At 37.2% G+C, this 14,072-nt stretch overlaps 1 protein-coding gene across 6 annotated transcripts in view; it reads left to right on the top strand.

Annotated features, from left to right (window-relative positions):
* The window catches only part of LOC103186108 (small integral membrane protein 29-like), a 108,078-nt gene that overhangs the window by 24,573 nt on the left and 69,433 nt on the right, over window positions 1–14,072 (top strand). For 4 of the 6 annotated variants that reach the window (XM_007904953.2, XM_042335838.1, XM_007904949.2 and 1 more), the window contains 2 exons: window positions 2,654–3,026; window positions 3,138–3,163. In XM_007904953.2, coding sequence (XP_007903144.1) covers window positions 2,913–3,026; window positions 3,138–3,163 — 140 coding nt within the window. In that variant the 5' untranslated portion in view covers window positions 2,654–2,912. Of the gene's footprint in view, window positions 1–2,653; window positions 3,027–3,137; window positions 3,164–11,620; window positions 11,727–14,072 lie in introns of all 6 variants that reach the window. The other 2 variants (XM_007904952.2, XM_007904951.2) reach the window with 1 other exon arrangement.

Genomic DNA, 14,072 nt, shown 5'->3' with positions numbered 1-14,072 from the left:
TGCTGTAGACCTGCAGCACTGCATTGGAGGGTCATCCTGGACAATATGGACAAATTCCTGCTCCTGTTGTTCAATATAAATGTTCTCTAAGGTTGCATATATACAGTATCTATATATATATATCAGAAGCCTGGAATTTACTACCTTTCAGTTATTAAGAGTTTCTTTGAAAACTTTGCCATTTTATTTTATGTACATATATAACTCATACTAGCATCCTTTAGTTCTGTTTCATGCTGCTTTTCCTCTCTTTTGACCTATAAAACAGTAAGCTGAAACACGTAAATTGGATCCCTAAAATGGGACCCGGATGGTTGAGCAAATTGAATGGCCTTTTCTAATTTATTTTGTTGAATGATTGCTTAGTTTATTATTAATTTCTAGTACACTGCAATCCCTTAAACCAGGTTCCTCACCACTGAAGAATCTTCTAGTCCATAAAAAAATCATATTAATGAAAGTGTTTGTGGTACAAAACCACAAACCACAACAATCCTACAGATTCAACAATAAAGTACAGCATTAATGTTTTGTACTGGCCGTCAGATTCTTGTACTCAAACACTGTACATTCCGATCTGTGATCACTTGCAATGATAGTTCTGAGTCTAAATATTGTGGTATTTAAATACAATTGTAATATCTAAAAAGAAAGGACTGTTTTGAATGGAACTTTTCAAGTGCATATTTTGGGATCATGGGCTCATCAGATCTTATATTGTTCTTTAGTGTTTTTATTTTTCATATTTGTAGAGTGCTTTTTATATTACATTCCCTCACTCCTCTCCTCTTCCAATATCATACATCTGGTGAACCAAATACTACATTGTATTCCATTGATGAAAAACCAACCTTGAATTTGATTACATAGTGGTTTAGTGAGTTTGTGCCATGATAGGTCAACTAAGCCCTTCACCCTTTTTGAGGCTGATAAAATAAGCATCATGTCTTTTTTAAAAAAAGACCTTGTGGGGAGATAAGCAAGGTCTCCTCTGCTTGAACTGGTGATATGCCTGAAAAGTTAGGCAGCTGTGCAGTAATCTAAAGTACTGCAGTATTGATGGTTTACCAGCCTGTCTGTCTTCTCATGTAAATATGTTCTCAACACTGTGAACAAAAGTCTTAATGAGTATGGTAGCGTTATCTGAACAACTACTGTGCTTTATTACCGGTAAGCTGCACAGTTACCATTCTCTTGAGCTTTATTACTACAAGTAAGAATTAATAGTATTAATCCTTGCATTTGATAAAATGCCTTTCATATCGGAAGGACACCTCAAAGCACTTCACAGAATTTATAAGTGTAGGCGAAAATAGCAGCCAATTTGCCCACAGCAATCTCCCACAAATAGCCATGAAACAAATGACCAATTTTATTTGGGGGATGGTTAGTCAGGACACCAGGAGAAACTCCCTTCTCTTTTTGAACAGTATCATGTGTTTTTTAACATCCACTTGAATAGGTAGATGGGATCTCGGTTTAACGTCTCTTCATAATAATAATAATAATCCTTGCATTTGATATAGTGCTTTTCACGTCGGGAGGATGTCCCAAAGCGCTTCACAGAATATACTGTAAAGTGAATTGACTGTATATTTGTGGGCGAACGCGGCAGCCAATTGCGCACAGCAATGTCCCACAAACAGTCGTAGATTGAAAATGACCAATTTTTTTATTTTTTTATTATTGTTTTTTTTTTGGAGGGATTATTATTAGGCGAGTGGAGTAAGGAAACTTGCCCAAGGTTTCGCCCTGCCTGGAATTGAACTCAGGTCTCTCGCTTGCAAAGCGAGTGCTCTAACCACTGAGCTACAGGACTCCGGACTCTTCTGAAGGATGGCATTTCTGTCAATTAAATACGGTGTTGAGGTAGTTCCCTGATAACTCAACACATAAATATATGGCATGATTTTAAACCATACAGACAAAGCTGAACTGGCAGTGGCAATTGGTCTCAAATGGGAATAGCAAAGGGAAAAATGTAACTGTGGTTCCGGCTTCTGATTATTATCCAGTGATTTCTTCTCCCTCCCCTCCCTCGCCGCCCCCCGCCCCCAAAGAAAGTGGACATCAGTGAGGACAATAACTGCCTGGTGTTTGCTGGCATTCAATCTCTTGAACAAGCATTGACCATTCGGGCAAGGCACTGTGAAGCTGACACAGCTGATTGTTTGGAGCTTTAACATTAATGATCACTGTTAGGAGAGGAGTAGTAAAATGAGGAATTCAAAGGCAAAAATTGGAGGAAGGTAAAGGAGTGCGAAGTATTGAAGAACTGCTCAAGTTCCTGCAGTTTTGTTCCCAGCTTTAGTAATTACTATTTTGTTTATACTGCCATCATTATTCAAAGCTATAAAGTTGCACACAGATTTATTTAGTAGCTGTTAGTAAATTGTACAACAGCAGTAACCCGTACTGTTTTAAATATACCTGCAAGGGCAAAGACAAAAGCAATGCAACAGCTGCAAAAGTCTTACTTTCTTGTTAACTGCAAGCATGCATCTTTGGAATGTGATTGGTTACTAAAATTTCAAAAGACTGAAAGGAGTATAGCCTTGCTTGATAGTTGGAATTTGGCGTCATGAGTTTATTTTGTAAAACCCACATCTTTTAAGTCTTGCACTGACCATATTTTATCTCTTCATTTCTCTAGCCTGCGTGAGGGCCCTGACTGTCCATAGCATTACCATGAAAGGAATGGAATAAGGAGGAATGTTGTTCTTTTCAGATTCCATTTGAATTTTTTCCCAATTCAGCGACAATCAGCTGATGTTTTCCATGGCGCAACAGATGCCCACCATGAAAAGATTACAGGACCTGATTTTGAGAAAAACTTTCATAAGTAAGATCAGTCGAGCATCAATATAAAGAAAATTCATCTGTTTTCATCACATGAGAACAAAAGAAACATTATGCCTAACCAAACAGCCACCACTCCTCCTGATGGTACCCGTCGTGGATCGATCATAGGATTTATGCTGATTCCTGTCACAATCATAGTTGGCATTGCCATTGCAGTTTTTGTGGTAATACTTTTTAAATTCTCTTTGCATTTTTTTGTTTTTTCATGATTAATTCATCGGTATCCTCAATTGCACTATTTGATACTTGTCCTTTTTATATCTTTCTTTTGGCAGATAATATACATTCGAAAGAGACGCAGGTAAGGGCATTTTAAAGGTGGGGAGGGTATTTCCTGCAGCACTGTTCTGGTTTACACCCTTATAAGAGGCGGCAAAATATAAAAATAAATTGGAACTACCTGACTGTTCTTTGAAATCATCATCTTTGTTTTTGACAGCTTGGTTCAGTGGTAGCTCTCGCCTCTGAGTCAGAAAGTCATGGGTTCAAGCCCCATGGTGGGACTTGGAACTCAAAGCTGACACTCCAATGCAGATCTTGGGGTTCGTTGCATTGATGGAGATGCCTTCCTTTAGATAAGGCATTAAATCAAGATCCCATCTATTTGTTCAGGTGAATGTTAAAGATCCCATAATGCTGTTCGAAAGAGAAGGGAGTTCTGGTCAACTATCCCCAAATAAAAATAATTATTATTATTAAATAAAAATTGGTCATTCATTTCATGGCTGTTATGGGACATTGCTGTGCACAAATTGGCTGCCACGTTTGCCTACAAATGCAGTCACTCCACTTCACAGTAAGTCCTGTGAAGTGCTTTGAGATGTCGTTCCAACACGATAAGGCACTACAGCAAAATGCAAGGATTATTATTATTAGCTTTTCCTTCTAGTATCTTACTGCTCTCTTCTCCAAATCTTGTAATATTCTCACTAGCATCTTAAGTAAAAGTCTGCAAAGCTTTACACGTGGAAAATGCTTTCGTTTTGGTCTTATTTCTACTTACATTAGTGCTTTGCGATCTGTGAACTCTGGCGGCAGATAGAGGAGGGGGGAGAGGATTTAAATAGACCAGTGCAGTGCAGGAGCCTGTGATTACCACATGTCGGAAGTAGAGGGAGTCAAGAGCCTAGTCCAGTGCTGACAGCAGCTCCTGCCAGCATTTCCTTCCTGCAGGATATGAGGAACTCCGATTTCCTGATGAGACGTGATTGAGCTAAATGTGCAGTTGATTCATCAAAGACCAAGTTTCTTTTTTTACACAAATCCGTTCAATATTTTTGACAGCTTTTAATTTTACTGTATGAACAGTATTTTGTTTAGAAAGTTCGCAAAGAAACACGAGATACAATTAATTGAAAATGATCAGATGAGAAATTTCAAACAAGGTTATTGCTGGTTCATATTCCTCCGCCCCCTCCCCCCCCCCCCCCCACACACACGCATATTTTAAGGAAGTAATTTGCTTCCTTTCACCAATATCTAGATAAAAGAATTAAGGCTCCTGTTTTTAGAAAGAGATATTTTCATTGTTCCTGACTAATATTAACTCTGTGGACATGGCTTCCTTATGAATGCAACAGGAAAGATCTCATCAGCAATTTGGACACATATGAGTCATTACATTACACTAAGGAGAAGATATTGGCTGTGATTTTCACTTAGGATGTGGTGCATCCTGTTATTAGCAAAACTGTTTATAGATATGTAAAAAAGTGAAATAGTTTAATAATTATCACATCTTATATATTTATGTATTTTATATTTTTCTCTTGCCAATATTCCCTCATATTCTCGAAGGTATGCTTCTAAACCTTCTATTGGTTTGTGCTTATGTAGCCACTGGACCCCTTTGGTATCTTGCCATTGTTTATTTGTGAGTCTCCAACAATGAGTATCAGCAAGCTTTTGGATCACGAGATGTGGGGAAATAAAAGGGGGATCGGAGGGGTTCATCCTAGTTGAGCTTAATCGTACATGCACCTCCAACTGATTGCAGGTAGGAGCAGGAACGCTGGTCAACATTTTTCCCCTTTCTAGTCCAGGAACCAATGAAAATTGTAGCATTCCTATTGATGTTCCAGCAGAGATCAAGAAATTCAATGCAGACCTGAGACCTTCCTGTATGGTTTAAGTATTACCCGGATAAACTCAATGATATTGCAGGAGTCTAACTTCTATATATAGTGTTCTAACGGCCTATTTTTTATTTTCAGTCAAGCAAAGGCAAGTTGGTGCAATAGAAAAATAAAGTTATGTTAACATTGAATATATCCAGATTGTTCAAAAATTCCTAATTTCTGAGTTTCAGTGATTAGGTTGTTTTTTGAATTTATGAAACTAAAATTGATTGGCCATTTGGAAAAATGCTAGTTGCTTGTTCCTTAACTTTTCAATCTTCCCCCCTCCCCCACCTTCCTGTTGTGCTTCAGTTGATAAGGTACCTGTGTGGCAGGGTATTTCTGACTATTGCTAACAGTGCCACAAGACTGTCTGCTTTTGAGGACAAAAATTACTTCATATGGTTTTGTCAGTATTAGGTTAAAAGTAATTTTGGGTACTTCTTGGTGAGTTAAGGCTAAGATATTTAGATTTATTGACTATGGGTGGGATTCTGTTGTGTGACCTCTGGAAACTCTGGGCTAACTGGGATATCACTTTTGAAGTTTGCACTAATTCAAGCAAGCATTGAAAGCAACCAAAAAGAATTACCTGAAATAAACTGGATGTAATAAACAAACCAATTGATCCCTGTGAAATTTACCTCATGTTTATATATTTTTCATGACAAAGTACTACAGTTAACATAGAATTAGATAGCATAGCATATAATCTGTGCTGAACGTTGCATTTGATAGCAATTGATGTAAAGCAATGAATCTTCAAACATCAAACATTTAGTGCTAATGTATTGCTGTGATGAGTTGCCAGGTAGTGACATGTTGAAAGACAGATAAGAAATACGTGAAATCTAATGTTGTTGCAATGCGCTTCAGCCTGTGTTCTTTAAGAAATTCATGAAGCTATTTTCGTGGAGTCCTGCAGCTCAGTGGTTAGAGCACTCGCTTTGCAAGCGAGAGACCTGAGTTCAATTCCAGGCAGAGCGAAACCTTGGGCAAGTTTTCTTACTCCACACGCCTAATAATAATCCCTCCAAAAAAAAAACAATAATAAATTGGTCATTTTTAATCTACGACTGTTTGTGGGACATTGCTGTGTGCAATTGGCTACCGCGTGCGCCCACAAATATACAGTCAATTCACTTTACAGTGTGTTCTGTGAAGCGCTTTGGGATGTCCTCCCAACGTGAAAAGCGCTATATCAAATGCAAGGATTATTATTATTATTATTATTTCCCCCCTTTGTCTATTGTTTCCCCCCACCTTTTTGACTCCTCAGTACTTGCCTATCTCTAGGGAATGAGTGTTGGGCAACGTGTGTAGGTAGAGACTAGGATCAGGCTCATTCCTACAGTTCTAATAACCCGCTGGCTCTCAATATCTCGGCTCACACATCAAGAATGGGCACTTGCGCAAAGTACTGAGGAGCGGAGAAAGTAGCAAGGGGAGGACAAGAGACAAAGGGGGGAAAATCGACTAATAACCAGGTTCCTACTTACTGCTAGGAATTTACGATGTAACTGAAAAGTACGTAAGTCTTAAAAAAAGTTTTGATAATAATAGAAAAAATTGGTTCAATTTTAATAGAACCATCAAAATTATATTCAGCTCAATGTTCACTATAGTAAAAGTGGTATAGTATTTGGACTTTGAGTTAGGAGTCTCAAATAATATTTGTACTGGGTGTCCCCAAGGAAATCATTTCAAACTCTGAAGTATGTGGAGTAAGGAAGCTTGCCGAAGGTTTCGCCGTGCCCGGGAATCAAACCCAGGTCTTCTCACTACGCTATAGGACTATGAGGGGCCCGAGACATTGGACTCAAGACAACAGCGTAAAAATAGGATTGGCCTGTAAAGGGAAAAATGAAAATGGTGAAAGTTATGACTAGATGTGAGGTGCATAAGTCAGAGGGTTGTCAGCACCTAATATGGTTCATACTTTTCTTGTCACCTTGTTATCTTTCGAGGCCATACTTTCAAACTGCTGCCATCTGGAATGCAGTTTTATCATGTGTAGGAAAGATGTGCAGGATATGCGTCAAGCATATTTTGCTCAGGAAAACCAAACTTATTTTTAGTTAGTAGAGAAAAATTGCACATTGTTATATAATGCTAAGTGTGTTGCAATGTAAATGGTTATAAGTGGTGCTTCATTCCATGGTTTGCTTTGCACCATTTAAAGTACTGTTACAATGGAGCACTTACAATTCACTCACCATTTTCATGGATGATTTGATATGCTGTATATTGCAATGCTTACTGCATTTTGCTTTGTAAAGTCATAGTATCTGTTAGCACATATGTTTCACTTAAGAAAATGTTCACTTAAAAAGCGCGGGCCAAAGGCAAACCACATGTGCATATGTTGTACTAGTTGCAGAAAATAGTCACCAGGACAATACTCAAAACTACCATGAGAACAATGTATGAATCTTGGAAAATATGATGTAACTAAAAAGTATGTAAGTCTTAAAACGTTTTGTTAATAATAAAAAAGGTTCAATTTTAACAGAACTATCAAATTGTATTCAATTCAATATTCACTATAGCAAAAGTGGTATAGTATTTAGTTTTAGTTTTAGTTAGGAGTCTCAAATAATATTTGTACTGGGTTTCCCCAAGGGAATAATTTCAAACTCTGAATTCTTCAATCTTAAATATAAAAATGGTTGACATAAGTTATTAGCATTGTGAGTGGGCAGACACTTTGTATTTTTTTTGCCTTCAAATATTCTTTGTTCTTACATGAAAGGGATTTTAAAAAAAAGGAACTATGTTTTGATTTCATTCATTCTGAAATGATGATTGCAATGTAATCCAAGCAGTCCTGTCTTCTTTTATGTTTTTGCCTATGTAACAAAGAAATATATTGGTGGGAGAAGGAATGAAGTGGGACTGAAGTTCCTTTGTGTAAATTTCTCCAGGCTATCCATTGAGATCAATTAACAGTCGTCTTTATGGATGTTGTAGCATTTTTCATTTAGTTCTAAATATTCACTAGTTTTAAATTTGTAGCACCGCTTAACATTTGTGTGTTGTGTGTGTTCTTTCATTGATGCTTAAAATAAACATGCAGAATTTATATGAAGAATGCCAAAATGAGAAATTGAAAAATGGTGAGAATTTAGTGGATAATTTTCTTCTTGATCAGATACTGTGACAATTACACAGGGAAATACAATTATATATCAGTAGGAAATGTAATGAGATAGAATGTATGAGGAATATAAAGTAACATTGTATCAATTTTAGGCAGGAGAAGACCATCAGTCCATTTAGGCTACCCATGCAATTTCCCATAAGATTCCTTCGATAGATATATCTCCAAATCTAATGACCCTGAATCCTTTTAGTTAACAGTAAATTGTCTAGTTCCTTTTTGAAACCCTTTGTAGTTTCTTTATCCGCCACCTGTGCTGGTAGTCTGTTCCACATGCCTCTCAACCGTTTATACATAAAAAAATTTACTACATTTCCTGTTCTCTTTTGCTGTGCTTATTTTGAAGTTATAATCGCTTTTTGTGCTTTGTATACATGGCAGAAAAATGTATCGGGAACGAAATGTTTCCAAACCTTTTTGAAATTTTAAAAACCTCTTGTTCAGGAGAAAAAAGTCCCATGAAAGCCATTTTTTCCTTGTAACTTCGTCCCTCAAATTCTAAAATTAATCTGGTAGCCTTCTGTTGTACCCCTTCCAACAAATGAATATTTTTTGAAATAGGAAGGCCAAAATTGGCATACAGAACTCTGGATGTACTCTCACCAAAACCAGATATAATTTTAAAATAACCTTTCTTGTATTATACGTCACATTCTAAATGACAGATCCCACCTTTTTTTAACTACAGTAATAGAACCTCATTATAATGTGATTCACTGTATTGCAGGTTCGCATATTGTGTGGTTGTAATGTGTGGGGGGTGGGGGGCGTCCATTAAATCTCAACCAGCGCTATTACAGGGCACTGGTCAGTGCTTCCACATTTATTGTGCTCCGGGACGCTACCCCGCATGAAGGGCGCTATATAAATGCAAGTTGTTGTCATTGCGAATACGTGCAGAACGGTAGCTTAATGTTTGTGAGTAATGTTGTAGGCATTCACTTATAAAAATAGTCATTACACTTTGAATCTTGTGAATGCGTTCAGATGTCCTCCAGATATGAAAGGCATTGTTTCAAATGTATTATTTACTTCCAAAAGCCGGCCAATTTGCACGTGCGAAACAAATGGCCAACTTTCAGGTCATCGTCGCCAATGACAGTGCTTCAACCTTTTGGGCAAATATCAAAATATCCAATGTGCGCACTGAAAGCCAGACAACTCAACTCATAGTGTCGCCACCAATATTACTTACTTCCCATCATGAATGCGCATAGTTGAAGCATTGGTGTTGGGGACCTGATGACCTGAAAGTTGGCCATTTGTTTAGCACGTGAAAATTGGTGGATTTTGCATTTAAGTATTGTTGTAGACATTCAACTACAAAAGACACAGTTATTTCCCAACGTGAAAGGCGCTATACAAATGTAATTGTGTTGTTGTTATTACACTTTACCATGAATCACATGAAGCACTTGGAAATGTCCTGCAATGTTCTCCCAATGTCCAAATGCAGGGATTATTTATATGGATGAGAACATCACCTGTTATGTATCAAGATAGCAACATTCTAGCTAACTGACAAGTTATTAGCTCTCCTTAGGATATGAACTTACGATGGTGCATTGGTTGTCGTTACATTATATAACTAATTGTGTCTCTTGGATATTGCATTTTGAATGATTTAAATTTTCTATTACACAAGTGAAATCCAGTGGAATCGTTATATTTTAGAAAATGAACAGTAAACTGGTTGAGGCTAAGTAGAACCAGTGTCTTGAAACATTTTTACTACATGAGTGATATCTAGTGAAACAGCCTAGCTTTATTGGAAGTCCAGAAGGAATTGCAATGTATCATAGTCTGGCTCTAGGTCCTGATGGACAGATTGACCTGCTGGAAGAACTCAAAGAACTGAATATGAATGGTGCAAAATTTCCTGCAATAGAATTAAGGGTAGAGATCTCATAGGAACAGGAGTAGGCCATTCAACCCTTCTAGCCTGTTCCGCCATTTAATTAGATCATGGCTGATCTGCGCCTCAGCTACTTCTTTCAATTCCAATTTCCTGCTTTCTCCCCATATCCCTTAATACACTGACCTACCAAAGATCTATCAACCTCACTCTTGAAGGTGTGGATGGATCCAGCATCCACAGCCTTTTGGGGGAGAGAATTCCAGATTCCTACCACCCTTTGAGTGAAAAAGTCTCCCTGTAGTAATATGGAAGTTGAGGGGTCAGTGTTGTTGGGTCAGCAGAATGTAATCTAATTGGTTCAATTTTAGACGAGTGTTGGTCAATGGAAGCAGAGAAAGCCCTGAATATTTAGAAGAACCTTTTGGGCAACTTTTGAAAACTGACTTCTGGAACAAAATTGTCTGTAAATGTTGCTTAATCAATCAAATGTCAAGACTTTTTTTTAAAAAAATCAACTTGACCACTTCATAGATGTGCTGAGATCAATTACTGACCTTTTTATTTAAAAATAACATAGAATATTTAAAAAATGCTACAGGCAAAACACTCTCTATCAACTTTAATGCATTTGCTACATTTAGTTGTTTGCTTTTCTTTCCTTAATATAATTCTAAATATACACAGCTTTCAAATATATAGCAGCACTCTATCACTTTGTGTCGTGTGCATGTGATACCCCGAAGAGGTTTGTTTGCTGTTAGTGTAGATAGATGCATAGCTTGTAGGAAGGACAAAAAAGGATTGCTTTGATGTGCTTCAAAATCTTGTTAAATGTTGATATTTTCCAGTCATCATAGTAAGCCCATTGGGAGTAGTCGCTCATAGTGTTTTTTTTATATAAAGTTATAAATCATCACAATTTTCATTATGTCATTCGTAGGCTTTTGATTTTATTTGGCCCATAAAATGTCTCCTTTGTGAGAGTTACTGTGATGGATTTTGCTGCTTCAAAGTAGCATGTTGCCCATCTTATTAAATAGCAAAAGTCTGCAGTCACCCTGGACCTAAGAAAACAGTTATACAAATAGACAAGATTTTAAACAAGAAAAGCTCTTGTAGTAATAATAATAATCCTTACATTTGCTACAGTGTCTTTCATGGTTCAAGGATGTCTCAAAGTACTTCATGGAATATACTGTAAGGCATAGTGACTGTATTTTGTGGGTGAATGCCTCCTGCTTGAATGGGGGAAAAAAAATCTCCTGGAGATTTTTCTCTTATTTTTCATTTTAAAAAATCTTGTGCTTTAGTACTGATAAAACATGTTTAACATGAATGCTATCGGTTGGTTTAAAAAGATTTAAAGCCACAATCTACCCACCATTGGAATGTGATAAGCAGCAAGCTTTTAATTGGACTGCTGGAGCGAGGTGTGATCTACAGTGAATGCTGCATGGGAAAGCTGGTGACAAAGTTCTAGTAATGTAATAGTCATGGAGAAGAGAAAGTAGTTTAACTGAAAACCGTACAACAATGATAGGTTACAGTTATTGACTGTTTTCTCATATTTCTTGGTTGTTGAAAATTAATCAATTTTAAGAGGCCTTTGTTTTTGCTTCAAAGATTAGAAATGCTACGCAACAAACTGGTACCGATTTACTCATATGACCCCAGTGAAAATCGTAATGATGTGGAAGAAGAGTCTTTAGACCTTAATGGAGAAGCAAAAGTAAGTTTAAAAACCTACTTGGAATATATTTCACAGGATAAAACATATCAAAAGATTCCCAAATCTACTCTTAGAACTCTCTCGTAAAATAAATGTACTCAGCTGAGCTATCAGGAGGATCTGGCAAGATATGAGACCTAAAGAACAGAAGGATAAGTTCCTGTGATGGTTCGGTTGTTAAAGCCACGAGTGAGTATAAAAATGAGATGTCTAGAACTCAAATATCCTAGATTTAGTCCCAGCTTGTTTTCAGTAAGTTGATCTCAGCCAGAGTATCAGAAACGCTGCACTTTTAATGAGTTCCCATGGTTAAGATGTTGGAAACCAGATAGTGACCCCTACTGGAAAGTGTGCGTTTGAAGGCAGATTTGATCTTGCCGGTAATGCGCTGCATGGTCAAATTTGCCTGCTGGCACTCACTGTCTGTTACATGACGAATTGCCACTTGGATGGTAGTAGAGGATGAATGTCACACTTGGAACTTTACACCAGCAGGAGGCCATGCCTTCAGAATTGGAGGGGAAAACTAACAATGCAGTTGAAACGTTCAGTGTAGAGTTATACTATTCTTTCAATATAAATAATAATCCTTGCATTTGACATAGTGCCTTATCAAGCCTTCGAGACGTCTCAAAGTGCTTCACAGAATATACTGTAATTTGAATTGACTGTATATTTTGTAGGAGAAAAGCGGCAGCCTATTGTGCACAGCAGTGTCCCACAAACATTCGTGGATTGAAGTGACCAATTTATTATTATTATTTTTTTGGAAGGAATTATTATCCCTGGAAAAGTGATCCACCAATCGACTAACAACCGTGTTCCTACTTAGTGCATAGTGTAAAAATCATTGCATTTTGGCGGCTAAAGGAACATGGGTTTGTTGACGATCACATCTGCTGTAAAGATAAATTGTTTTTCACGTAGTGTAGGCTGACACTGCACGTAGAACAGTGTTAGTACTGCACTTAGAGGTGCTTTTTCCAGTTAAAGATCCCATGACATTATTCAAAAAGAGAAGGGAATTTCTCACAGGAATCCCCGAAATAAAATTGGTCATTCACTTAATGTGAGACATTACTATGGGCATATTGACTGCTGTGTTCACTTAGAAACAACTGCGCAATAAATCCTGTGAAGCATTTTGAGACAATCTCCTGAAAGGCACTTTATCAAATATTATTATTATTTCACCGAGTACAATGGAGCCCCATTATAATGCAGTGCTTGGACAAAGCACCACGTATGTGAAAACCGAGGTGTGACATCAAGCAACCTGATGCCCCAGAAGTTGGCCATTTTAGCGCAAAGGTGGCTAGTGCATGGGAAGTTAGCAGAAGCACATTAAAATAGGGCTGCACTATAGCTTTCTCGAATAAATAATAGTCTTCAGCATACGTCTGTGTTTCTGGAGAAGTGTGTATGAGTGAAACTGGAAGGAACAAGTAAAGCATCATCCAGTCATATGGTGAGTGTTCTTTCCATGTAGCACAGTATAAGTCATTTCATTCCAGTAATGGATATAGAATATTGCCATTGTTGCTGTTACAAACTACACATATTTGTCATGAAATACATCCTCCTCCCAAGAAGCTTCCATTATCTACCATTACCTAATAATATATAGCTCATAAGCATTCCTGGGGCGTGCTGATACAACTCAAATATACTTAGTTACTTAGTCAAACACAATACATATTAAAAGCTTAGACGTTCAAGCAGTTTCTATTTCTATACTCTGCTTTGTATGTGTACCTTGTTCTAAGTACAACTGTTCAAAAAATATTTTGGGGGTCGTTGAGATTATTTAAAAACTTTTGAAATAAATCTAATAAATATCTAATTTATTGTCTAATTTATCTAATTTAAAACCTAATTTATTGTCGGGCTTATCTGGCTCATGAATCCTGTGCAACTAATCCAGTCAGCATTTTCTTTTAGAGTCAGTTTGGTGTTTGACACATACCGAAACCCATCACCATGCTTAAGAGCATCCAAATCAAATGTCTGAGAGTTCCATAGGCTGAAAACTTTTTTTTATTTTGAAGCTCTTGTTTTTCATTTAGTGAAATCACCAAATAAAGTTTCCAACCTCACAATAGCTCCCTCGATGTACAATACAATTATCTTACTAGTAATTTGTTTTGAGTTTTGGATTGGTTGATTTATCAGTGCCAATAGTAGCTTATGTGTTAAGTAAACTTGATGAAACCATACAAATCAAAATAATCTCGCTGCTTGTTTTAGCATTGACAACAAGATTTGAGACTTTGAATGCACATGCTTATCTGCACAAAATCTAAATGTAAAGTTGAGGTCCCAAACACTGTAAGTAAACAGAAGTAT

This window comes from Callorhinchus milii, unplaced genomic scaffold (assembly GCF_018977255.1).
Source record: "Callorhinchus milii isolate IMCB2004 unplaced genomic scaffold, IMCB_Cmil_1.0 Scaffold5, whole genome shotgun sequence".
NCBI lineage: Eukaryota > Metazoa > Chordata > Chondrichthyes > Chimaeriformes > Callorhinchidae > Callorhinchus > Callorhinchus milii.
Note: the sequence above shows the minus strand (reverse complement) of the source record. Positions and strands in the feature narration are given on the sequence as shown.